Source organism: Epinephelus lanceolatus, chromosome 13, assembly GCF_041903045.1.
Source record: "Epinephelus lanceolatus isolate andai-2023 chromosome 13, ASM4190304v1, whole genome shotgun sequence".
NCBI lineage: Eukaryota > Metazoa > Chordata > Actinopteri > Perciformes > Serranidae > Epinephelus > Epinephelus lanceolatus.
In genome coordinates, this window is record NC_135746.1 from 25,149,360 (window position 1) to 25,175,676 (window position 26,317).

Below are 26,317 nucleotides of genomic sequence, written 5' to 3' on the forward strand. Positions count from 1 at the left end.
AATGATGTATGTGGAGTAAAAATTATGGGTGTGACAGTGAGCTAAAGAGAAAGGTTTAAGAAGCTCTCTGCACTCTGACAGCTGAGTCCCCCACTCTAACTCTGAACATTTTGTCCTATACACACCAATGTAAAAACCTGAGGAGGGCATTTCTACCATGCTTCAAAAAAAGTCTAAATATTTCAAAAAGTGTGAATGGGATTTTAGAGTTGAATACAAGCCAGTTTTTGGAGTTTCTACGTGAATGTATGAATGTAGAAATAGATTTTGAAAATGTTTGAAAAACCTTCCATTTGTATCAAATGTGGGCATTCCTCATTTAAATGGTGAAAATTTCTCAATAAACTGAATATTTTGGAAAGTTTTTTCATGATATGGATGATCAAAATACAAGCACACGTTCTAACTGAGCAGAACATTTTGATGTTCGGTTTCTTTGTTGAACAATGTGGAGGGATCGTGAAAAAAAGTGGGCAGAATTTTTACATAGAATAACATAAGGTGGGAATATTCTCCAGCATCCCTGCCCACTTGCAATGGTAATAACAATCATTTATCTTCCTTGTTACATGGCAGCTGATCTCACCCTCTCCTCAGAGAATAAGGAGCTCCCAGACCTCATTGTTTTCCCAATTTGCTGACATTTTCTGCCACTGTTCTTATTTTGAGTCAGCTGCTAACTACTGCTACTACCAGCTGCTTTTTAAATCTTCCGACGGTGGGTCACACATATAACATGTCTTTTTCAACCTCATAAGAGGTGCCATCCATAGTCCCATCCTGCCAGCTGCCCTTTTACATGGACATCATTTCAGCACTGTTACTACCTTTACTGCCAGCTTAAAGGTGAGACAACTCTGTCCCCCATTCTGCGATTGTACCTTTAATACAGAACAGCGAGGCAGCATAATGGCGTGGAATTGACCTTTTTAAGCCCCGCCCTTTGTGATGGTCCAACAAGCTGTCGGAATAAGCATGGAGAAGAAACATTATCATATTTTTGGAAAAATTAAATAGTGATTCCAGAGAGAAGCAGACAGAGGGGTCTACAAAATCAGCTTGAAGGTTTGGTTCTGGAACAGAAAAGAAATGTATATCTTTTTCCAGCCTCTCCAGATAACGAGTATCATTAATACACGATGTGCCCCAGACACAACATTTAGCTCCAAAGCCACAAAACCAGCCTGAAAATGAAGGAAATCTGAAACGATTGCATTAGAATCAATGGAGCACAGCTGTGTTGGTGCTGGACCCTGGTTGAGCCGGCCCTATGCTTCGCTATGATTGGCCAGTCTGCGTCTGGGGGCGGGACTTAGCAAAGGGAATGCAAAGGAACTGCAAAGAGACACAAAAACGACCAAAAAAGACGCAAAATAACTTGACACAAAAAGACTACAAAGCGCAGTAAAACAACAACAACAAAAAAGAAGAGGCAATACCAAACCACAAAGTCTGTGTGTCTTACTCCTACATAGAAGAGGTGATGGGGCCTTTTGCATATCTGTGCCCGGGGGCCCATTGTCTCATAATCCACCCATGATTTCAAGTGCAATTACAACTTAAAACAAACACATACGAGAGTAAACTAGCATAACTTAACACTGAACACCTCTCCAGTGTGTATGCTGTTTTCTCAATGCATGTAGCACCCTCTTATGGTCAAATCCTCACACTACATCTTATGCATTCAAAGGTAGAAAGGTTTTGGGTGCAGGAGAGCTAATACCCACATACAAGGAAAACACAAAGGGGTGGATGAAGGCCAAATGTAATCAGTCATTGATTTGCCAGCCCTATGATCAATATCAGAGACAGTGCTTGGAAAATAACGTGAAACACAACATTGTTAAAAGTTTCAAGTCAGTGATGAAGTCATTCCCCGTCCTCTACATCAGACAACTGTACAAAGTCTGCAAGAAAAGATGATGCAATCTTCATTTCCAGCTCTCCTGGAAGTTTTGTGTTTAGTCTTTTCAACTGTTTGTCAATTGCAGAATTAGTAGTGGACAGGGTTTGCATTTGTTTACACCAAAGACACACTGAACTGAGCAGGAATTAGTGCTTTAGACAATGAACATTCAGGCCCACTGAGGGAAACCTTGACATTTGGACCTTCAGTCGGCTAATCCACGACACACTTGGCACCGCGTGGCAAAATGTTTCCACCTTTGTCCTTGAAACTGCTCTCAAATGGCTCGTTAGCATTTCTGGCAATGCTAATGTGAAACAGAGGAACATAGCTGCTTTAAAAATTGCAGGTTGATGTTCCCATTTATTTCAACAAAAGGAGACACATTTTGCCCAGTGTGTGCAGAGTGTTTGGTGATAACAGACTAATTTAAATTGTTTCTTTAACACCAGCAGCCTTTGCCTTGGTCGCCAGCCGTGCTGTCACAGAGTCCTTCCTCTTCCTCCAGAGCAGCAAGATTAATCTCGTCATTAATGGACGTCCGGAGAAGATCCAGGTCCTTTCTATTGGCTGCCAGCACCTGTTCAGCCAGTCGTGTAAAAGTCTGGGAGAGAAACAAAGCCACAGGATAAGATAACTTAGATAAGATCCATTGATATCTTCACCTGTAGGCCTCATAGCTCAGGGGTTAGAGCACTGGTCTTGTAAACCAGGGGTCGTGAGTTCAAATCTCACTGGGGCCTGTTTCCTTTAAAGAGTAGTGCCTCATTGCCTGTATTCAATAAAATTCTGTCTGTTCTAATTGGGTCTTCCCATGTTATAATCATGGCTAAATGCTGCTCTGCACATGGTCATAAAACGACATGAGTTTGGATCAGCTCACCTCTGTTATGTTTTGGTTGGTGAAGGCACTTGTCTCGAAGAAGTCCATTCCATAAGCCTTGGCCAGCTGCAAGACAGATAACAGTGACGCATTTCACTTCGCTGTTTTTGTCATTTTGAATTAGGAGCACAGACAACTGACTCCTTATTTCCTTCCACACAGGTGCAGCGTGCTCTGCTGCCTGTCTGCTTTTAATGGAAAATATGAGGCAATGTGAGGCAACAGGAGGTGAAACATTAGTCAGTCTTAGTCTGAGGTCTGCTCGGTGTGTCAGGGCCTACAGAGCAGACATGAGTGCCTGACTGGAACTGCACTAATTGTTTTTATACCAGTGTCCATGTCAAGCCCAAAGGGTGACACGGTTTGATGAACTTGGAGCCAAAGTTTCTACCAGAACCCAGATGGAATTCTGAGCCTGATTTTCTAACTGAAAATTATTCTAGAGATTACAAGCTTTTGGGCAACCTGGAGAAAGTACCTTTGTTCAATTCAACATTTATGGAGATAACCTAATTTGCTGTCTTGCTCACCTAATTTGCAATAACTATACAGTTACTGCCGGGAAGCAATTAGCCTAGCTTAGCATAAAGACGTAAAGCAGAGGAAGACAGTTAGCCCGGTTTTCTTCAAAGTTCAAAAATAAAATATCTAAAACTTTAATTACTGTCCCACAGCTGTATGCCTCTGCACACCAGTCAAGTTTCTCTTACAGTTTACATCTGAGTCTGTGAAAACATGGATACTTCACACATATCTTCTCCTGGGCAGCACAGAAGATCTATACAATCTGCACAGTTTCATGGTGGACACTCAAGATTAGTGTCACCAGTTCAGTATCTGACCAAATGTCTCCCCTTCTGTTCCTGAGATATGTTGTTAAATATTGGCCAGAGAAGTGTTTATGCAGAACATTATGATGTCAGATTGCAGTTGACCTTTGACCTCTTGGATATAAAGTGTCATCACTCCATCATTATATCCTATAAGACATTTGAGTTAAAACCCTTAAGGTGTTCTTGAGATATCGCATTTATGAGAATGAGATGGATGCAAGGTCACAGTGACCTTGACCTTGGACAACCAAAATCTAATCATTTTATTCTTCATTTGTGAACAGTGAAGTGAACATTTGTGCCAAATTTGAAGTAATTCGCTCACGGTGTTCTTGAGATTTTGCGTTCATGAGAATCAGACAGACAAGGTCACAGTGACCTTGACCTTGGATTTATGACCACCAAAATTGAATGAAGTCATTATTAGGTCCAAAGGGACATTTGTGCCAAATTTGAGGAAATTCCCTCACAGTGTTCTTGGGATATCGCGTTCACAAGAATGGGAGGGAGGGACAGACGAACAGACAGACGGACGGACGGACGGACAACCTGAAAACATAATGCCTCCAGCTACAGCTATCACAGATGGCGGATGGCGACAGTGACAAACAATATCATTGGGATCACTTTCAGAGCGATTTTATGATTGCTAGAAACACTGACAGCCAATCAAAATCCATCCGAATCAACAGGGTGTCAGTGTCAGCATGGCAGACGATATTGTGGAGAGACCCATCAAAGACACCATCAAAAAGAAGGACTTCCAGGATGCAATCAGGCTCACCCTCTGAATCAGTGCTAAGTGTTTTGTTGTTATTATAAAGAGGCTCTGCATGAAACTCAGAGCGTATGAGTTGCCCAGACAAAGTCCTTAACATGGACGTGGCTGAACTGGTGGCTAGCAGCTAACAGAGCTAACTCCATAAACAGCGCTAAAATAATGTCCTCAATAAAGTGGCCAGTGTTTGCAGCAGAATAACTGGCACTGCACAGGAAACTCTGCAGGATCTTTACAACATGCAGTTATATAAGAAAGCAGAATCCATCCTGTCTGATTGTTCCCATCCTTCACATCAACAGATTCACTTTCTGCCATCTGGAACCCTCCTCCGACTTCCTCTAGCTAAACCAACAGACTCAAACACTCCTTTATATACTCTGTCATCTCAAACTCTTGGAGGAAAACATAGTTGTTGTTTTTTATCTGTCATGTATATCTTTGTGCGTGTGTGTGTGTTTCAGACCTGTGTGTATATGACAACAGAGTGAAAAAAAATCCAATTTCTCCTCGGGGATTAATAAAGTATATCTAAGTGCTGTGCAAATGGATAACTGTTGTTTGTAACAGCACATAACTCTGTCTAAGACAACAAATTGACATTTTTATATTTGCAGATTAAACAAATAGGATACAACGTGTTAATTTATGAGCTTAAGAGGTGATGAAAGGCATCATTTTGAGCTAAGCTAACAGCCTCCAGCTCCAAAACTAATACAGACATCAAAGTGGCATCAATATCCTAATAATTTCTTACAGAACCCAAACTGAACCCACAATCTTCTGCTAAACTAATACAACAAAGACAACCAGCATAATAATAATGTACCCACCTTGATGCCTTGCTCTGTGGCCACCTGTCTCTTGTCCACCTCATCTGCTTTGTTCCCCACGAGGATCTTCCGGACCTTCTCCGGAGCGTACTGCAGGCGGTTGACATATGAATATAAAGGGAACGAGGGATATTTACAGATAAGGAAGAGGAATATAAAACAACATTAAAGAGACAGGAAGAGAGAGATTTCAAATGTCAAGAGATTGCAGAGGGGAGAAAACACAGCGCTCAGGAAATGAGACCTAGATTAAAAGTAAATGGGAAGTGTGCCAAGATCAATAGAGTGTATATTTGGAGGGACGCATAGAGGAAATTAGGTCCATAATGACTAAATTAATAGAATAAAATCATGTGGGAAATGACAGGGGGGAAGCAGGGCAGACGAGATGGCTTTATGAAGATTCAAAGATAATAAAAGAATGTGACTACAAGAGAAAGAAATGTCTATCAAATATTCATGAGTCCACATTTAAAAATAAGATGACAGGTATTGATGGAAAATGGAAAATAATAAACAGAGCAGTTTGGTTTTTATCACACCACGTCAGGCGTCTGCTCTTTGTCAACCCGAGGCCTCTGCTCAGTGAGGAGTTGTGTCAGTTTTGCCCTTTTTCTACACTGCGGAAGAAAACTGTCTGTTGATACTAAATCCCAAATCTGTGTGACTCACCTCGTCCACATCACTGGCCCACTTCATGATGTGCTGGAAGGATCGCTCACTCGTGATATCATACACCAGGAAGATTCCCTGAGGAGAGATGTTCCAGGATTAAAAAACAGACAACGCAGTTTACAGCATGTTGTGACACTTAAACGCAGAATTTTAAAATCAATACATTTAGAAACATTAATTTGATTCCTGTAAAGAATCCAGACCACCACTTAGAGAGCTGGCAGCCTCTGCCAACAATTCATTTTACATTGTGAGACTGGCTGGATGAGACATCTGCTGATTTTTATAGCACAAGACAGGAACAGGACACAATACCACTGACCAGTTTCTGGGAAATGGACAATTCAGTTTCAGTCTGTTTAACCTCTGTAACCTCTTTAACAACAGAAAGCAGAGGCAAAATAAAGCAGTGTCAGGGTGGTGGCTGTGTTTGGCCATGAAGAGCTACTCGTAACATCCTCACACTTACAACACAGTTGCTGTGAAATCCTCCCAATATTTTAGTGATAATTTAAAGCTGCTATATGTAGAAACTTTTTTTTTATAGTCAGTCATTTTTATTGTTTTCTTTTGAGCAGGAAAAAAAGCATCAAATGGGATACATCATATGGCCATATAAATCTGACAATGCTGAGACAAAATGAATAAATGACAATTAACAATGCTAAAAATGAAAATACGTAAATAAAAAATAAATAAATAAATATACATAAGTAAATGAAAATAAAAAATAAAAATACATAAGTAAATTAAAAAAAATACATGAGTAGATAAAAAATGAAAATACATAAGTAAATAAAAAATAAAAATACATAAGTAATTAAAAATAAAAAATAAAAATACACAAGTAAACAAAAAACATAAGTAAATAAAAAACATACATAAGTGAATAAAAAAATACATAAGTAGATAAAAAATAAAAATACATAAGTAAATAAAAAACATACATAAGTAAATGAAAAAATACATAAGTAGATAAAAAACAAAAAATAAAAATACATAAATAAATAAAAAATAAAATACATAAGTAAATGTAAAATAAATAAATAAATGAATTAAATAATAATCGGCAAATGTGAAAACAACTGAATATCACAAGACACATTTCTTAATCATTTTGAAGGATTTGACCCAGTATGTTATCGTATAGTTACCTCAGGGACCTTTAATGAAGGAGATGTAATTCACCCACTTTGCATAGTATTTCTCCACCCGATTAATAACCCTAGAGGAGGGGACCTCATGTGCAGCCACAACACCAAGGTGGGTGAACCACACCCTGGCTGGTGGTAAGATGACTGCCTTCCATTCTGTTATACTAACTTTTCTCTCCAATATGATTGATGTCTGGACCCAGTCTGCCTAGGGTGCAGGCAAGGGTTTTAAAGGGACGGGATCTCCCAGGACAAAAAAGTTTGGGCAAAATGGGATGTCTAATTTAAGGATCATTTTGATATCCTCATGTACGGAAGACCATGATTTCTGTGCAGCAGGGCAGGACAAGTGTGCCAACGCTCATCCTACATCTCCAGCAATACGGGCTGCCTCTGTTAATTTCACCTTAAATAACCTCGAGGAGGACTGGTATACCCTGTTTGATACTTTAAACTGCACTGGTCTCGTTCTAAGTTTCTGTGATGTTTTCTTACAGTTCTTCCCACTGAGCAAGCAATGCCTGTGGATGTCCAAGTCTAGTTGATATAAGGTCCACAGACGTGGTATCAACTAGACTTGGACGTCCACAGACGTTGCTTGCTCAGTGGGTTGTTCCATTACAACACATAGAAACTTTGATCCATGAGAGATCCCTTTAAAATGGTTCATCACAGCACCTCAGGTGGTGCCAACTATGAGTCATGAGTTATTCTTGTAGCTGTGACTAATTTAATTTCAGAGATTAGTTTGATTTCAGTTTGTTGTGCTACTTTATAATAATAATAATATCACATCAAGGAGGAACTTAAGTGTTTTTCACCCTGAAACCAATTTTCCTATGTTTTTGTATCTAAGTGACTAATGAAGACAACAGTTCCTGAAAGTGATCCAGTGTTGAGTCAGACTGCTGCAGCCACAGCAGTGTAACAGGCTGCGATGTAAACCCACAGGCAACTGTGCCCCATCAACTTACATCCATTTAAAGTGCTTGTTTTGCCACTGACAGGCTCAGATTGTTATTAGAAGTGAAACTGAACATTTTTCTTTACCTTTAGCTTATCTGTTATTATGACCAAGTCTTGCTCAAGGAGAAGTCTCGTTCTGAAATGTCGTAAGAGGTGACATGTTGCAGGAAAACCATCAGTGGAAACATTGGTGAGAGGAGTGCAGGGAAGAGTTTGTTGTGTTGGAGTACAGACAGTGTAGCTTATTGTTTTTTAAAAGATAGCACTAAGCTATGGCTGAATGTTTCACTGATTTCAACAATGTGAAAAAGTCCATGAGATTTCAGAATGAGACTTTTCTTTGAGTGAGCCAGAATGATGATTCATTTCTTTGTAGGGTCCATAATGTTGTCAAATATCAAATAACGATCTGAGCCTGTCAGATTGTAAACTCACGCTGCACAATTGCCTATAAGGATTGTATCACAGCCTGTTTTGCTGAACTGAAAATGTTGTCTCCATTAGTCACATGCGAATGAGGGAAAATAGGGTACAGGCAAAAAAAAAAAAAAAGTTCACAAAATGAGTTGCAGCAGCAGAGTCAGTGGAGGAGAGTAGATGACTACCTGTGCTCGTCTGTAGTACTGCTTGGTGATGGTCTGGTATCTTTCCTGGCCTGCCGTGTCCCTGGAAAGACAACAGCCATAAACGACAAATGTTAAATGTGTCCAATACTGTGCTTCATGAACAAATACCTGTAAAACTATTGACATTACCATCAGCCCAAGCTGCTGTACATTGTGTTTTACTTTTGATTAGCAAATGTTAGCATGCTAACAGACTAAGCTAAAGTGGTAAACCTGTGGTGTGTCTCAAATCACATACTTCAGTTAGTACACTTTTATGTAGTATACTATGTGCACTATGTACTTATTGGCGTAGTGCGCAAATTTCGACAGGGTAGTGTTGTCTCAAACCAAACACGGCCGTTGTGCACTTACCGGAAATAAACGACCGCAAATTAGCTAGTTAGCAAACTAGCATTAGCATTCACGTTATTGTTCACCAAATCATTACAGACTGCTAAATGAACCCAATAAACATACTGCTGGCTTATACCCGACAACAGTATAGTGGTGCATAGCGCAAATAACACATGTATTTGTATAACGCAGCGCCGTTCACGGTTGCACAGTCTTCGGCCGCCATTTCCAGTTTGAAAAGTGTTCCCTTCCCTTCCGATACGTAGCCAAGATGGCGACCATTGAGTGCGAGAAGTGTCCATAGTTCCACACTCAACTTCTTGACCGTTTTGAGTGCACCATCCGGGTTCTCATAGTGCACTGCATTTTTCCATACTTTTCAGTGTGAACGCACTTATGCACTCAAAATATTAAGTGTAAGTACAGAAGTACGCGATTTGAGACACAGCACTGGTAAACCTTACCTGCTAAACATCAATATGTTAGCACTGTCAGTGTGAGCATGTTAGTTCAGAATCACCCCTGTGCCTATGAGAACAGCCCCACAGAGACACTAGACCAATGCTATTGATATTGGAGGAGACACATTTTTGAAAATATGATTTAAAAAATTCCACATTTAGGTTTTTAAAAATTCTCTAATTCTACAATATCAGGGCATGGAAACTACACTGTAATCACTGCTCCAGCTTATAAAAACTACAGCATTACTTTTAGGTCTGTGACGCGACACAAACTCCAGTCTCCTGCATGAAAGTACTATTATTCAATTGACCTGAAAGTAGTTCAACATAAACATACTGAGTCTAAAACTACAGAGAACAGTTTACAAAATGTGCAAATTTGTCAATGTCAAACTTAAAATTGCTCCAGGCTGCAAAAAAAAATTCCCCAAAATTACAAAGGACATGACCTCAGTGCTGTGGACTCCCTAAAAACTTGGTATGTACTAGGATGGGCGTGGTTTTGCAGGATGCAGCAGTGCATGCTTGTATATTTTGAATATTTTTGACTGATACTTAATAGACTATTGTTTGAATACTGGGCCCAGTGTGTGACTCTGACCAAGGGAACCCCCTGGTTGTTCTGGTTATTACTGGTTTGTGAATGTTAATTGTTGTTACTGTAATTTGTGTTATTGTAATTGAAGCATTCGCTGGCACAAAAAATGTTTGTTTGGGATAAATAAAGTTCTGTTGAATTGAATTCAGCAAGCTTCTCGACCGTCCCAGCCTGTGCTTTAAGTGCATGTTCATGAGTTTTCCTCTTTATATGACAGCATGTATGTACCTTTGCAAGAATGCAGAACAAAAATCCTGAATTATTTTGGTTGGATGAAAATGAGAATGTGGACTGAGTGTCAAAGTATGGACTCATTTTTATTACTAAAGCTTTGAAAATTAGGCAAACTAGACTGAATAATATACACTAAAAGTATGAAGGCATGTATAATATACTATAATGTGTTCCTATAATTGGTATATTTGGTTTCACACATATGTACATGAAAATTGAGAGTCAGCTTTGTAAGTCTGTTTGGGCATCTATTGATGCAACATACTACACTGATATCAGAATACAGACCATCCCCTCACTACCCTCTTATCTGAGTAGATTTTTGTTGTTTGACATAATGTCGTCCATCTAATTGTCAATATATTTTTTAGCACTATTTAGTTGTACATATTTTCCGGTATAATATTATGATGGTCAGTTTGATAATTTATAAGCAGTCAGGTGAAAATAATTTGAAAATCTGTGTATCTTTGTAAATCATCTCTGTTTGAAGGTACCGTTAGTTGTGAGGTTTAATTCTGGGCTGAAGTCAAAGACTACAAATAAATAATATCCCATAATATCCCCTCTGTATGAACTGCTGTTGTGTAATATCTAATAACATTTTTTAATCTCCTGCACAAGGCCGTCCAACATGGCGTCCCATGCCACAGCCTTACCATATCTGTATCCGTACTTTGATACCATCTATTAGCAGTGTCTTCATTTTGAAGTCAACTCCTGTGGGAGAGAAGAGATAAGGTTAGGAAACATTACACTCACATAGGAGCTCTGGATGTATGTGATCTTCCTCCAGACCTGTGAGTGCTATGTTCTGACTAAGTGTTCTGAATCTTCTCACAGGCGTTTGCACTCTCCACCCCATAATTGACTGAAATCAATTAAGCCGGCGTGTCTTTTACAGACAAAGGTTCACCAGTATCTGCTGCAGCTTTGCAACATCATAGAGGGCATTAACGCAACGACAGCCACATCATCCCTGTATAATCAGCCTGTTAGAAGATGGGGCTAATGATCCAGCGAGCACAGTCCTCGTTTAGTTCACTTCTCTGCATCGATCATACGGGAGGTGAAATAAGGGAGAAGGGCGAAACGATAGAGGAGGAGATGAGAGAGAAGGAGCAGAGCTGAGATGGCGAGGGGGGGGGGGGGGGGTCACTCATGCTTCAGTGATCTCTGATCTTTCTCAGACAGCTGTGATATTGTTCATGGATGGAAAACCACAGGCGGGGCCCATTTTTTATTTCTATCAAGACTCACCCTGAGTTCATTTTTAAAGGCCTGAGTAGATATTGATATACGTGAAGAGAGGCCGCTCAGAGTAAATAATTTTTTGCTGATGCTAAGTATTTTTTTATGCTTTTATAACAAAAAATAAATCCATATATCGATTACTTCACCAGGAATTCATTTTGTCAGGGTGGAAAAAGACTATCTATACAGGATACAACAAGTCATGAATCTAAATTCCTGTAGCACAACCTCACTTCCATGAGAATTATTTCACTGCACAATAACCAAACTCAAGTCTCAGCTGTGTAATGTGGAGAATAATATATCTAATCTAAATTGTAAATGCCTCTACAGAGTCAAATAACTTATTATTATTATTATTTTAGACTAAAATGTATCAGAATCAGCTTTAAAAATTCAGCATATGTAAAGCATGTTCAGACATAGAATGTAAGCTCGTCTTTATTGACAGAGATATGACAGAGGAACATAGATGGATGGATTACTGCAGGGTTTAGACAGCCTATATTTATCTACAGCTTTGAGAAAATACTGAAGTTCAGATGTAGTTTTTAACCAACAGCAGCACCTCTAACTGTAAAGCTCTGTTTTTTAAAGGGACAGATCCCCCCAAAATCAAAAATACATATTTCTCCTCTTACCTGTAGTGCTGTTTATTAGTCTAGATTGTTTTGGTGTGAGTTGCAGAGTGTTGGAGATATCGGCTGTCTGTCTTCCCTCGAATATACAGGAACTAGATGGCACTCGGCTCGTGGTGCTCAAAGCGCCAATTTTTTTTTTTTTTTGTTTAAAAGTCAACAACATTGTCTCTTTACAGAAATCATGACCTGGTTACTCAAGATAATCCACAGACCTTGCTGTGAGCAGTTTCGTGGAGGAACTAGTTTCTTTTTACTGAACTACACCCACTTACTGTATCACCACACAGAAGGAAGAGTGCATCTACTCATGGACGAGAGGCTCGTGACAGCACAAGATGTGAACATTAATGCCGTCCTCCTTGGCTGAGCTCTAACATCTAGCTAGCTAATTGGTGCTAGGTGAGCTAACAGTAGATGCACGCTTCCTTCTGCGCACAGATACAGTTGGTGGGTATAGTCGGGTTTCGCGTCCCTTTAAAGCTGTAGTTGGTCTACATAAGACAAATGATCTGTGAAAACAAGAATGTTTCTCTGCCTTGTCATATTTCTTATAATGTCCTTACACATGTGGATGAAAACAAGCAATGAAATCTGAGGAGTCTCGAAGTCAGCTGCCAATCACTGCTCGTGAACTGCAGTCAAACTGACAAACGGCAGCGCTGACCAAATATGAATCAATCATGAATTATCTAGCACCACTGAACAAGCTAATGTTACAGCTCAACCGAGGAGGACTCTATTACTGTTTACATCTCGCACTGTCATGAACCTTTCATCCATGACTGCATGCTTCCTTCTGCATGGTGGTGCAATTGGTGGGTGTAGTTCAGTAGAAAGCAAATAGTTCCTACATCAAACTGCTCACAATAAGGTCTATGGATTATCTTGAGTAATCAGGTCATGATTTCTGGAAAGAGACATTGCTCAACACTCGGCAACTCATACCAAAATAATCTAGACAGCATTATGGGTACAATCAAAAACCTGAGTCAAAGAATCAAGCTTTTACCATTTAAATATGCCAGTTTAACCATTAACTCTGTCTCTACTGAGTTATTTTCCTCTTGTCTCTCTTCTCCACAACTGTCTCCTCGGACTAATGCATCCAAGTCGGAGAAAAGCAAACCCACAGGCTTCTACAGACCACACTAATCCCTGAGAAATCAATTAACAGTTCATCCCAATTAACCTGACACTCAACACCAATATGTCACAGCAGGCATCACGCTCCGAGAAAGAGCCACTGAGTCCAATCGATTCACGTAACTGGAAGAAGTGCCGGTTTTTATTGCTTCATTTCTGCAAGGTTTGTATTCCAGGAGATTGACATAAAGAAACAGCTGACATATGTACTATGGCTGGCCTGGCTGTTTGCTAAAAACAAGCTGGAGTCAAGGAAAGACTCCGCAGAGGCTGGAGCTCACTGAGTCGACAGCATGAGGCCTCATTTAAGTCGCGAGGCGGCCTTTGCCTTTGACGAGAGAGCATTCAGACTAAGTGAAAGGTCAGCATAACAATCAGTGGCTTGCCTTGCCTCAGGCTGGAGAGGAGATCATGAAATAGAGGCTGTCCTCCCGTGTCATCGTCCGGCTGTATTAGCATTGTATAAATCTCCTCTTAAATATGAGCTGCATATATGGACTAATGCATTCTCCAGCTGTACAGTAGTCTAGTCTCCTGCAAGGGGTTGGACCAAGTCTGGAAAGATGAGAATAAGTCAAGATGACTACCCAGACGACTCTTATGAGAATAAATCACAATCAGCAACTGGTCTCTCAGACATTAGTGCGTTTTGAGTTATATTTACCAGAAAACAAAAGATGCTTCCGCCCACACTGTCTGCTTCCTGCTGCTCAACAAATAAATTGTATGAGCACCCATCTGATTGCTCTGCATTGTTTTATGACTGCCTGGTGAAATGAGGCTGTTTGCAAACAATGAATAACTCAACGGCTGTCGTGAAGGTATGAAAAATGTGTCTCATTGTTAGAGGTTTGATATTCAAATTGTTCTGGGCGTCTCCATCGCTACAGCAGAAGTCCCACTGGCTGAGAAGTGGTAAAGAAAGTCCTGAATGTTAGGTACTGTTAGAGGAAGATCAGGGGTACACGCATGTCATCGTCTGCAATCAAAAACGTTCAAGACAATGAGTCGCCAGAATAAATGTTGGCATTGTACGTTTCTGCAAACCACAAACATTATGATTATTTGTATATTATCATTTAGTGAGTACGTTGAAGCTTCACGTTATGTTCCAAAAATGGTGTGGTTAATCTAACAGGGTCAATTCTATAGCAGTAATATGTGTAACAAAGTCAAATGTGCAGTTGTAATGTTAAGTATTACAATTACACAAAATTTGTTTCAGTTGTTATTACCTGACACGCTTAGGCCTCCATAGTCAATATGTAACCAGTTTCTGTACCCCTACGTTAACGTTTGGGGGTAAAAGGAATAAAGGAATAAACAGAGATCACCTCCAAAGATATCCACGGTCTGGGTCTCTTCATAGCAACACAACGCAGACAACACTAGAGTCCACCGGTCACATTAACATGTGGTTATGTTTAGGCACAAAAAAATTTTTGGTTAGGAAAAGATATTTTGGCTTAAAATGCCTGTTTTTGGTGGCGCAATCACAGCTGGAAATTCTACCGATGTCTCCATAAAATACAACCACTTTTGGTCACATGATTGCCGCTGGAACTGTTGCTAATGTCTGACCCAAAAAACAAACAAAAAAACAGTTTTGTTCATTGGGCTTGAACTTTGGTCTGCAGCTTGGCAGTCGTCTCGCCAGTGTCTCACCAAAAAAAATCACATTTCGTCTGGTAGGCCCCTGGAAATGCTGCTGTTGTCTGGCAATTTGTTGTTTGTTGGTCTTGAACAGTGGTCTGCAGATTGGTAGCTGTTTCGCCTAGGTGGAAACACTACTGGAAATGTAACAGAAAATGCAGCCAAAAAAAACAACCCCTTTTAATGGCTATATCACTGCTGGAAATACCACTGTCTCACTTAAAAACAACTAGTTTTGTTGTTCGCTGGTCTTGAGCAGTGGCAGTTGTCTTGCCTCTGTGTCACACCATCCATTGTCCCCTACACCTCCTGATGACAAAGTCAGAAAGGTTGATATCATACGTATGAAAGGTACAAATATAACGTATCCGTGGTTTGCAGAAATGTACAATGCCAACATTTTTTTTGGCGAATGGGTTCTTCAAGAGCAGCCTTCAGTATTACAGTGCAATTACCCAGCCAACATTTGTACATAGGGTCCTTGTGGGTAGTAAATGGGCTGAGAAATAGGCCCTATATGGGATTGTTCACAGGTTCCATATTGACCCAATGCCAACTGCGCACAAGGATGGGTCTACCCAAGTAAATAAGTTAAGGTGCCCATTTATGGCCCATACACAGTTGCTACCCAGGTAGCCCTAGCATAACCAATGTGGAGCCCACTTGGGTAAACCCACCCATGTGGGCAGTTGGCATAGGGCCAAGATGGAACCCATGAACAATCCCATACAGGGCCCATTTTTCAGCCAATGTAGTGCCCACATGGGCCCCACATACAACAACATCCACATGTTGGCTGGGTATCTGGCATCAGTTCAGTCTGCAGGGGAACAAACTCACCTGCAGGCTTTCATATGCAAACTGAGACTAAACTGTGAATGACATATTTGTCTTAACTGTTCTTTCACTGCAAACAAAAGCTCCCACCTCACACTGACTGAAGGCCCTCGCATTTGCCAGGTTTTGAGAATAATTTGGCTGTCCATCCTAAATCATGAACGCCAGCTTGTAAAGAAAAAAGAAGTCATTCTACAGATTTCCCTCTCCTCTTCAGAGCGAGCTGTGACAATGGAGACAAGCACAATGTGCAGGCAGAGACAGCAGTTAATTTAACATGGCAGCCCTTCACAATCAGCAGTGTGAAAGTCATGTAAAAACTAATGGGTACACACCCAAAATTGACTTGACGAATTACCAGGATGACTGTGTTCGACTGTGCAAGACGGATTAGGCGGTGACACGTGTCAGCGTGCTGTAGGTAATGGCAACAGACTCGCTAATGGATGGACGGATGGGCGCTTTGGCACTGACACAAATTCACCGGGGAGCAGGTCTGTCATCCATGACTATCAGAGGATGGCCAACAACTGTCAACAGCTGCTGTCTTTATGGTGCAGCAGGACATGGGACACTTTCTGTCCAATTAAGAAGTTGTTATCAACCTGGACTGAACAATTAAGCTTTGTATTGGCCTCTAATGTGATGAAACCTGTACAATGACTCATTGTGTTTATTTTATACCAGACCAGTGTTACACAGCATTTATATTTGGATCAGGATTTTAGTTAAAGACGTAACTGAATCTAAATCTCTTCCGAGAGATAAAGACTGAGTGAAAACTGAGAGGAAAAACATCACTTTCACTAAAACTAAGAAAACAGTTAGGTCTGCACCTGGTTTAAAGTTGTGTGGGAAGACTTAAAAAGCCTCAGCCTCACACTGCTCCATTTTGCAGAAGCGTGCTGGTAGTTTATATTGGTGAAGATTCTCAGTCATCCAGGTCATGGTAATAATCTTGAGTGCTATAGTGTAGGCAACTGGACCTGCTTGAGTTTCTTGAATGTGCATTCCTGACTCTATTGAACTGCATATATGACATTACTCAACTGCATCTGCCTGGGTGTTTTGTCCTTAGGGTGAACGAGCTTCTGCCTCCCCTTACTGGATTTAAGTGCACAGGGATGTGGTGGTTGTTGAAAATCCTCCTGAGTTTCTCGGATACTCCTGCGACATAAGGAATGACGGTGTTGTTTCGTTTTTGTGTCAATTCTTTCTGTCCACTCCGGGTCTTTTTGAGATTTTATTGCGACAAGAAAAACAGAAAGAAAAAAGAAAGAAACTCAAGCAAATCCAGTTGCCTAAGATATAGCACTTAAGATTGTTGGTAGTTCATTCACATGTGCATAGAGATTCAAGTAGTTACATTACTTTTATTCCATTTTTGTGTAGATAACTACTGAAACTACTTGGGCTGGAAACTTTTTGGTCGACAATGTTTGGTCGACTATCGGGGCAGTCGACCAAACATTGTCGACCAAAAAGGTCATTAGTTAGCAATTTCATTGGTTGCTTAGTCGCAGAAAAAAAAGTGTGTTAAGAGCTGCGCCTTGTCAAAATAAATCAAACCATATATGACTGGACCATGTGGGAATTTAATTTGAAAGGGCAGACACAGGAAGTGGCCACGCTCAGCAGTCAGACAGGAGTCAGGTTAATTTCCAGGGCTGGTACCTGCAGTTATTCCACAGGCTAGTTAATAACATGTTGGGCAGGAAATCCAAAGTGTGGGATCATTTTGAGAAGGTGAAGGATGAACCCAAGGTGATATGTAAACTCATCTTCACTGGTCGACTACAAACATGACGTATCATCTGAAACATGGAAGTAGCTACATGCCCATTAGCCACTTAGCACAATCATTACTGCTTTGCCGACAGCGTCATTAACAGGCGACTCGCTCAGTGTGTGACGTGCACTTGTAGATAAAATATCGGCCTATATTAATGAAGGTTCATTAGTACGGTTTGTATTTCTCTGTAATGTAGCACAGTGTTAACAATGTTACTGATACTATTCTTTCTCACACCTTCAACTCAAACCATTGTGTTGCCCTGCCCAAAATATATAATCTATTAATTAAATTAACATCATAAACATGCGGCGACTAATCAACTAATGGCCCTAAATGACGACTATTGGTCGACAAGTAAAATTCTAAGTCAGTTTAATTGTTCAACTTCATCCACTATAAAATAACTGGTAGTTTGCAAAGCTGTGCTCTTAGACATCCCCAGCACTAGAGCAGCCGTTAGCAGCTTTTAAGATTAACAAACCAAAAAAAGAGACTCATAAAACTCTAACTTCCGCACTAGAGATATAAGACCACAGCTTTTATATTCCTGGAAAACCCAGAAAGAAATACCACTCTGACAACCCCTCTGTTTTCTCTGATAGCTCTTTATGAGCTGATAACTGTCTGTGGCGGCTGTGACCCGTGCCCGGCCCTTTAGACTAATGAGTTCGTCCAGCAGCGGCGGGCCGGGTGTACGACCAGGCCGTGACCGTAACACCACAGGGATCACCACCAGGAGGACAGCTGCTTATTGAGCTATGATATAGGGCAGGGCCGCGCTCGTACTTTATAGGTGTTGTGACAGCCAGGAGCTCGCAGGAGTCCAGTGACGAGGCTGCCGAGGTAATGGTGAGGAAGATTAAACTGAACAGTGTGACTGAATAGCATTAATAAATCATCTCTACAGCTGCTCTTTGCCAGAGCAATGTGCTCTCTGGGGCCCAGATGAAAGTCTTATGTGGAACAGAGTGACCTGTTAAAATAATATGTGATACCTGAATGAGCCAAGGTGGTTTATTCCTCCAGGTTAGAGCCCGCTACTGATTTTTACTGAAGGAGAGTAAAAGCCGGAACTTTTGCTTTATCATGAGCTTTGACCAGGGGAAAATGTCATACCCTTTTAATATTTTTCATACATATTTTCATCTGCTATCTGCAGCTCTGAGTGTCCTATGCATTGTCGAAAAGCCTTGGCAGATCAACGATGGTGGATTTGAATGACTCGTTCTGTGGTTACGACTCTCTTCCTTTTGTGTGGGAAACTCTTTCAAAGTTTGAATAAAAAAGAAACCCAGGATGTCCTTTAACAAGACCATAAGGTTAAAATAAATATCTGCTGTATTTCATCATGTTGCCTGTGAAGACTATTTGCTGTATCAATTTAAATGGACACCACTGACCTGATGTAGAATGCCAAAAAAACATACAAAGGCTGGGAGAAAGTCGTGTTAAACATGAACCAAGATAAACATAAAAATCTCTAAATACCTGTTTACAGCACAGGAAACAAACAACTCTGGAAGCGGGTACCTCTGTACAATTTTTTTTCTTTTGTGTATTTGTGTTCTGGGGCTGTCTGTCATGGTTTGAGTTGAATATTTAGCAAAATCTTGTTTTAGACAACACCGTACTCGCAACTTTATGACAGGATGGGGAAGACCCTTTCCTGTTTCAACATTACAATGCCATCTTGCACAACACGAGGTCCATAAAGTGAAGGTTTTCTGAGATTGGTGTGGGTGAGGTTGACGCCCTGCACAGAGCCCTGACCTCAACACAGTCCAACACCTCTGGGATAAACTCAAATGATGTCCTGTGGCTGAAAGGAGCAAATCCCTGCAGCCAGAGTCCAAAATATTGTGTAAAGCAGGTTTCAGCAGTATCTATTTTTTCAGACCTTAATACCTTTTTAAAATTTAACGGAGTACACAGTATATGATGATATTTGTGTGCAGCGCAATCTACTCTGACCCTGCCCTCTTAATGGCAAGTTTGCAGCGTTTTGCAAGCTCTTGTAGCTTTTTCAGTCTAATGAATAAACAACATAAACTAACAACTTGTCAAAAAGGTCATATTCTTACACATTTTTCACTTATTAAACAGAAAAATATAACTGTGCACCTTCTGAATTCAAGTTTCTCTCTTTCACCACACTAAGCAGGCAGCAGTAACTCAGCATATAAGAACCTGAGTTGGGAACCGGAGGGTCGCCGGCTCAAGTCCCCGTCGCGACCAAATATGGAGTGTGGACTGGTAGCTGGAGAGGTGCCAGTTCACTTCCTGGGCACTGCCATGGTGGCCTTGAGCAAGGTACCAAACCCCCAAATGCTTGGAGCACTTGTACATGGGCAGCCCCTTCACTCTGACATCTCTCCATTTAATGCATGTATAGGTCCTGTTTGTGCATGTGTGTGTATTCCAGGTCTGTGTGTATATGACAACAGAGTATAAAGATTGAACTTCCCCTCAGTTATCAGTGTATCTTCTTCTTATAAGACTAAGTTAATTGCCTTGTCAAGCTGTCATAAAATACACTTCATTCAAAGTCAGTGGAAACAAAATTAACCTTAGTCTAATGTTGGTCTAGCTGGTCGTCTAGTTAGTTAGTCCTTTATTCCAACAATCACCAACTCTGCTTTGGCCAAAACAAACCCTTAATTCGCTGAGTTAGATGTGGAAATACATTGTTTCCCTGCTGTTTCTCTCTGCCTTTGCCTTTTTACTTGTCCTATAACGTTATCCCCACCACTCCAAGTCACATCTCTCCAAGCACTGCTGCCTGTTCCACCAGTAGAGACTGACCTCTTGTGGCGTGTGCTGTGCACTACAATACATTGCTTCAATACTTCATTTCTCGTCGAAATCCAGTGCTTGGGCAGTGACTTCACAGTCAGAAGCCAACAAAAAAAGTGTCCTTTAACGTCAGCATGATACGTAGCCGGTTGCCCTTTTAGTTTAACGGCGTCCATCGGCGTCAGGTAAGGCGACGAAAGTCCAAGTGGGGCGGGCAAGAGAGGTGGAGGGTAGGTCCAACAAACACTGACCTTTACCTGTGAGAGCGGTGTTCATGTTAGAGCTTAGATCAGGCCCAAAAAATTCAGCCCGACCCGGCCCGAACCCGTGCACGGTATGTCTGGGATCGGCCCGGCCTGTACAATTAACTGTAATTATGGGCCCGAGCCCGATTTAAACCCGACATTTTTCAATAAGTTGGCTGTTATAATTAACTCCCACTTATCTCTACCACCCCCCTCTCTCTCTCTCTCTTTCTGTATGTGTGAATTGCAACCCCCAACCTGTAGCCATTTCTCTCTTTCTCATATCTGACTCTCTCTCTCTCTCTCTCTCTCTCTCATATCTGACTGGCCCGGCCTGAGCCCGTCAGAGGGGTGGGGGGCCCCGGCCCGACCTGGCTTGGGCCCGCGGGCCGGGTCGTGCGGGGCTCGGGCTCGGGCAGAGAATCTAAGCTCTAGCTATTGGTCAGTGTTGAGCCATCAGGAAACATCTGTCGCCCTAGTTATTGTAGTGTCTGCACCGTTGACAGTTGCGGGCCCTTGTCGGCTTTGTTTTGGCCAATTCAGCATGTTGAATCAGTGTTAAATATGGTGGAGTAAATGCAATCATTTGTATTGGAAGTTTAGCTCAGCACATGAGAGACAGAATCAGAAGTGAGGAAAGTAAACAAATGGCTAATGTCAAGAGGGCATGAGAAGCAGCATCAATGTTCATGGTTTTAGAATAAGATGCTCCTCATCCATCACACAGGAGTAATGTTTGGGTCCCCACATACTGTATCAGCATCTATTTGCTCAGTCTATGAATTTTATGGGTACATTTTTATGCATACCTGCAGGAGATGCAAAATAAGACTCTCATCAGGTTTTTATCCTCTAATGTTTCTACAAAAACTTGTGGTGCTCTGTTGAATCTAACCCTGCATGGGTGAGAGGTCCAGCAGTTTTTGAGATAATTAAGAGCAAAAACTGAGTGAGGGGAGTCGACTGAAATGGAAACTGATGAATTATGGAGTTAACCATGGAGGGAGGGACATGGGAGAGAATTTATATCCCTCTGTCACCGTGAAGGTTGGGAAATTATTTATTGATCGTCTGCAGGAGAGCACTGACGGTGGTCACTCTTGATCTCTCTGTCTCTTTGGACTTTGTCGGGCTTGTACAGTCTCAGGAGGCGAGTCTGAATTATCGCCCGTGAAAGACCTCCCAGCACGGCTTCTAGACACAGGCTGCTGCCCACAACTAATCAGTCCAGTATAAATATCCGGACTCCGCCACCTGTGCGGACACAAGAGCCTGATACCTCAGCACCCAGCTGTGGTTGAGAGCAGTTGCAACAAAAGCACAAACAAATCACTACATGAAGAGAGGATGGACCTTTGTTGTAAAAGGCTGCAATTATATGAACATGACTCTACAGGGAGGAAGTGTCCTGTAGAGCGCTATAGGTGCACGACTTTAAATAGCATACTGCAGTTGTAGTAGGCCTTATGAGCTCCTATCATTATTGGGTGGAGCTGGTGAAACAACAAAAGCCTTTGAAGTGCAGTGCGATAAGCAGAAGAGTCTGAAACATGAGTTTGTGTCTCACGCTGTGGCAGTGGGGTGTTTGCAGGAGTTCACTGAGTACTCAGAATTCATACAGGCTTTGAATCCACCATAAAAGCCTCCATGCAAACGCACCAGTGGTCCAAACCATGTTAATAAATGATGCCAAAATTAACAATTAATGCTGGAATTGTATTCTCTTTACTGTCAGATTTTTCAAACACCATCTGTCAGCACATCCCAGCCTGACCACCAGCTCCATGATTTATTGTCTTGACCTTATTCAGACAACATATTCTCTATCTTCACAACAAAAAGTCAGCTATTCATCAAAACCAGGAAACCAGGAGGAGCATTTCCTGACTTTAACTTCGCACTCAAGCCACAGGGATGTCTGTATCCTGTATTCCGTCCACATTATGTCCAATTACTGCAAACAATGTCAGAAAGTAGTCGCTCCCACAAAGAGTAGGAGCTTACTGGGTGAAAATATCTCAACACACGCCCAAACGTACACTCAGACACGGCTGCCCGGTTGCCACAGAAGAAGAGATAAGAGACACAACCGCAGCATGTGGAAAGAAAAAAAAACCCCACTGCTTACTGTACATCCTTATTTCGCTCACCTCAAAGTGAAGCACGGTAATGCGCCTGTCATGCTCTGCACTCTGAATCCTAACTATGGAGGTAGATATACTGCACAGCCCATATTAACTATAGAGGAAAGAGGCTGGTTCGGCTTTGCTGAGTCAATAGTCATATCCAGGGATGAGGCAAATCCACGAGCACAGGTAGGAAGAGGTACTGTTAGTTTACTCTACAGCTATATATATATGTATATATATATATATATATATATACATATATGGTGCTGGATTTGTTTTCCCTGTCAATTAATTAATTATTTGGTCAATGCAACATCAGAAAATTAATGAAAAAGCCCACAATATCTTACCAGATGCCAAGCTGGTAAGGGCTGGGTAATAAATCAATATTATATGTGTATGAGGTGACACAGTGGTGCAGTGGTTAGCATTGTCACCTCACAGGAAGAAGGTTCCTGGTCTGAACCCAGGGTGGGGAGTTCGGACCTGGGGTGGAGGAGCCCCTCTGTGCAGAGTTTGCATGTTCTCCCTGTGTCAGCGTGGGTTTTCTCTGGGTACTCCAGCTTCCTCCCACAGTCCAAAGACATGCAGGTTAATTGATGACTCAAAATTGTCCGTAGGTGTGAATGTGGGTGTGAATGGTTGTCTGTCTCTATGTGTCAGCCCTGTCTGGTGACCTGTCCAGGGTGTACCCCGCCTCTTGGCCAATGTCAGCTGGGATAGGCTCCAGCCCCCCACAACCCCTAACAGGATAAGCGGTTAGGGGAAATGTATGTATGAATGTATATCTATATGAGACAGTTAGACAATATCTTAGATTTTCATTCATTCATTTTCTGTAACCACATATCCTGTTAAAGTTTGCGGGAAGGCTGGAGCCTATCCCAGCTGACATTGGGTGAGAGGCAGGGTACACCCTGGACAGGTCACCAGACTATCACAGGGCTGACACATAGAGACAGACAACCATTCACACTCACATTCACACCTACGGACAATTTTGAGTCACCAATTATGCATGTCTTTGGACTGTGGGAGGAAGCTGGAGTACCCAGAGAAATCCCACACTGACACAGGGAGAACATGCAAACTCCACATGAACCCCCAGCCCAGGTTCGAACCAGGAACCCTCTTGCTGTGAAGCGACAATGCTAACCACTGTACCACCATGCTGCCATCTTAGATTTTGGATATTGTAATATCGTAAAGCCTGCATTGAAGTAAAGTGATGTCATTTCCTGAACTTACCAAACCATTCTAGCTGTTCTAATTATTGCCTTTACCTACCTTGTCATTATATCCACATTACTGATGATTATTTATCAATATCTTACTGTGTAAATATTTTGTGAAAGCACCAATAGTCAACCCTACAATGTCGTCGCAATATCGATATCACGGGACATGGTCGAAAATATAGTGATATTTGATTTTCTCCATATTGTCCAGGCTTATATTTTTGTACAAAAACACAAAAAAATACTGTGATTAAAGAGGAAGCTGAAACCATCACGTTTTGCTTGAAAACCAACTGAATCGATTGACCAATTACCAGAATAGTTACTGATTAATTTTCAGTCAAACAACTTATATTTGTACCATAACTGTTTGGCAAGTAGGCATCGAGACGTCTTCAAGGATTGGAGGATCAGAGGTTCCTTAAAAATGTCTTTACCAATCACCACGCCTTCATCTCTACACATGACAGGCATCTACGCACTAATTCTGCAAACTTATATGATACTGAAAAAAAACTGTTCTTCATTTTGAGGCCCCTATCAGTTTGGTGGGTGCCTGACGCGCAACCTGCTCCCATGTATGAACGTATGCCGTTGCTATATTCTGTGTGGCACTTGCTTCCACTGGCAGTGCCAAGTGCTGATAGTTGGTAAACTCATCTGTATGACTGCCAAGTGTTGGATCTTCCCCCTCAGGGCTTCCCCAGCCAATGCAATTACACTGATTTTACAGTCTTTATTCCACGTGAATAAACCTCTCTAATTAAATCTGCACAACGCCCTGTTAAATTCCTGATCAGATCTAATGTGTGGGATAGAAAGTGATGATCCAGTGGCCACAAAGAGAGGCTGATGACATCAAGAGAAAAGGCTGAGAGACCATGCAAAGCAATGGGGTTGTTAATTAAGGCAAATATGATGGATACAAATGAAGCAATAACTCCTGGTGGCAGTGCAGAGTCTTACCGATGGTGGAGATGTGAGACGGGTGAAATTCGTTGTCCGTGAATCTGCATAACAAACATGTTTTCCCAACCCCAGAATCTCCGAGGAGCAGGAGTCGGAAGAGCACATCGTACTGTTTAGCCATGGTGTTGGATGTAGTGTTAGATTAGAAACAGCCCCAGTCAGCTAACTCAGCGATGGATGAGCGATCCCTCCCCTCCTGCATCCCATGTCTGCTCACACGGTCACCATGAGGCTGTGGCTCTGCTGCTTTGTGTTCACTGACGCTGGGTCGGTAGGTGACAAAACAGGGATGCTCCAGCTTCCTAGGCTGCCTCCAGCTTCCAGTGGGTGCGGTGGAGCATAGTCAGGTAGGACTCAGTGAGGAAATAAGACTTCCGGTGCTGCTTTCCAACATAAAAGCTGCAGAGGACTTATTTTTAAGGATTTTTTTTATGAGAATGAAAACACCTCTGGCAAAAATCACATTCATTATAAAAACAGGTCAGTGCAAAGAAGTTACAGTAGTAAATAAAATAAATATAAACATCTTGTGATACAACCATGACATATTATCACAAAGGGCGTGTTTTTAACTGTATTGAAAATACATTAGATAACAGAGGAAAAATTTAATAAAACAAAATGAAATAAATAAAGTAAAAATGAAATAAAAAATAAAATGAAATTAGAAAAAAAGAAATTAAAAACAATAAAATGAAATGAAATAAATAAAATTAATAAAATAAAATAATGAAATAAAATAACATGTACACATAATAAATAAAAATAAAAATGATGAAATGAAATAACATGTAAACATAATTAAATTAAATTAAATAAAAAATAATAAAATGAAATCAATTGAAATAAAATAGAATAGAATTAAATTAAATTAATGAAATGAAATAACATGTACACATAATAAATTAAAATTAAAATAATGAAATGAAATAACATGTAAACATAATAAAATAAAATAAAAATAATAAAATGAAATCAATAGAAATAAAATAGAAATGATAAAATTGAATAAAATAAAATAAAATTCCTGAAATAAAATTAAAAAAAGGGGGGAATAACTTTATCTCAGTTATCTAATACGGGGGGGGGGGGGGGGGGGGGGGGGGGATGTTTAAGACTATCAATTGTTGTACTTGTCTTCCTATTATCAGTTTAAAAGACTTTATACTACTTTACTTACTTACTTTACTGAATTTTATTTAATCTGATTCTATTTTATTTAGCCAAGAAGGTCCCATCGATATACAAGATCTCGTCTTCCAGGGAGCCCTCGTGAAGACAGCGGCACAGGCAGTTACAAAAGTAAAAAAATAAAAAATAAAAAGCTAAGT

General features: G+C 40.9%; 1 protein-coding gene and 1 non-coding gene across 2 annotated transcripts; one reads left to right on the forward strand and one right to left on the reverse strand.

The window, feature by feature from the left end:
• Positions 1-1,484: 1,484 nt before the first annotated feature.
• rab15 (RAB15, member RAS oncogene family) lies at positions 1,485-25,243 on the reverse strand. The gene is made up of 7 exons (XM_033648271.2): positions 24,984-25,243; positions 10,949-11,009; positions 8,637-8,697; positions 5,909-5,986; positions 5,237-5,326; positions 2,793-2,858; positions 1,485-2,513 (listed from the first exon to the last, which is right to left on the reverse strand). Exons 1-7 carry the CDS (start codon positions 25,105-25,107, stop codon positions 2,352-2,354), a joined length of 642 nt encoding a protein of 213 aa, XP_033504162.1. The 5' UTR covers positions 25,108-25,243; the 3' UTR covers positions 1,485-2,351.
• On the forward strand, positions 2,580-2,652 carry trnat-ugu (transfer RNA threonine (anticodon UGU)). The gene has a single exon. It is a non-coding gene; the product is annotated as a tRNA-Thr (tRNA).
• Positions 25,244-26,317: the final 1,074 nt, after the last annotated feature.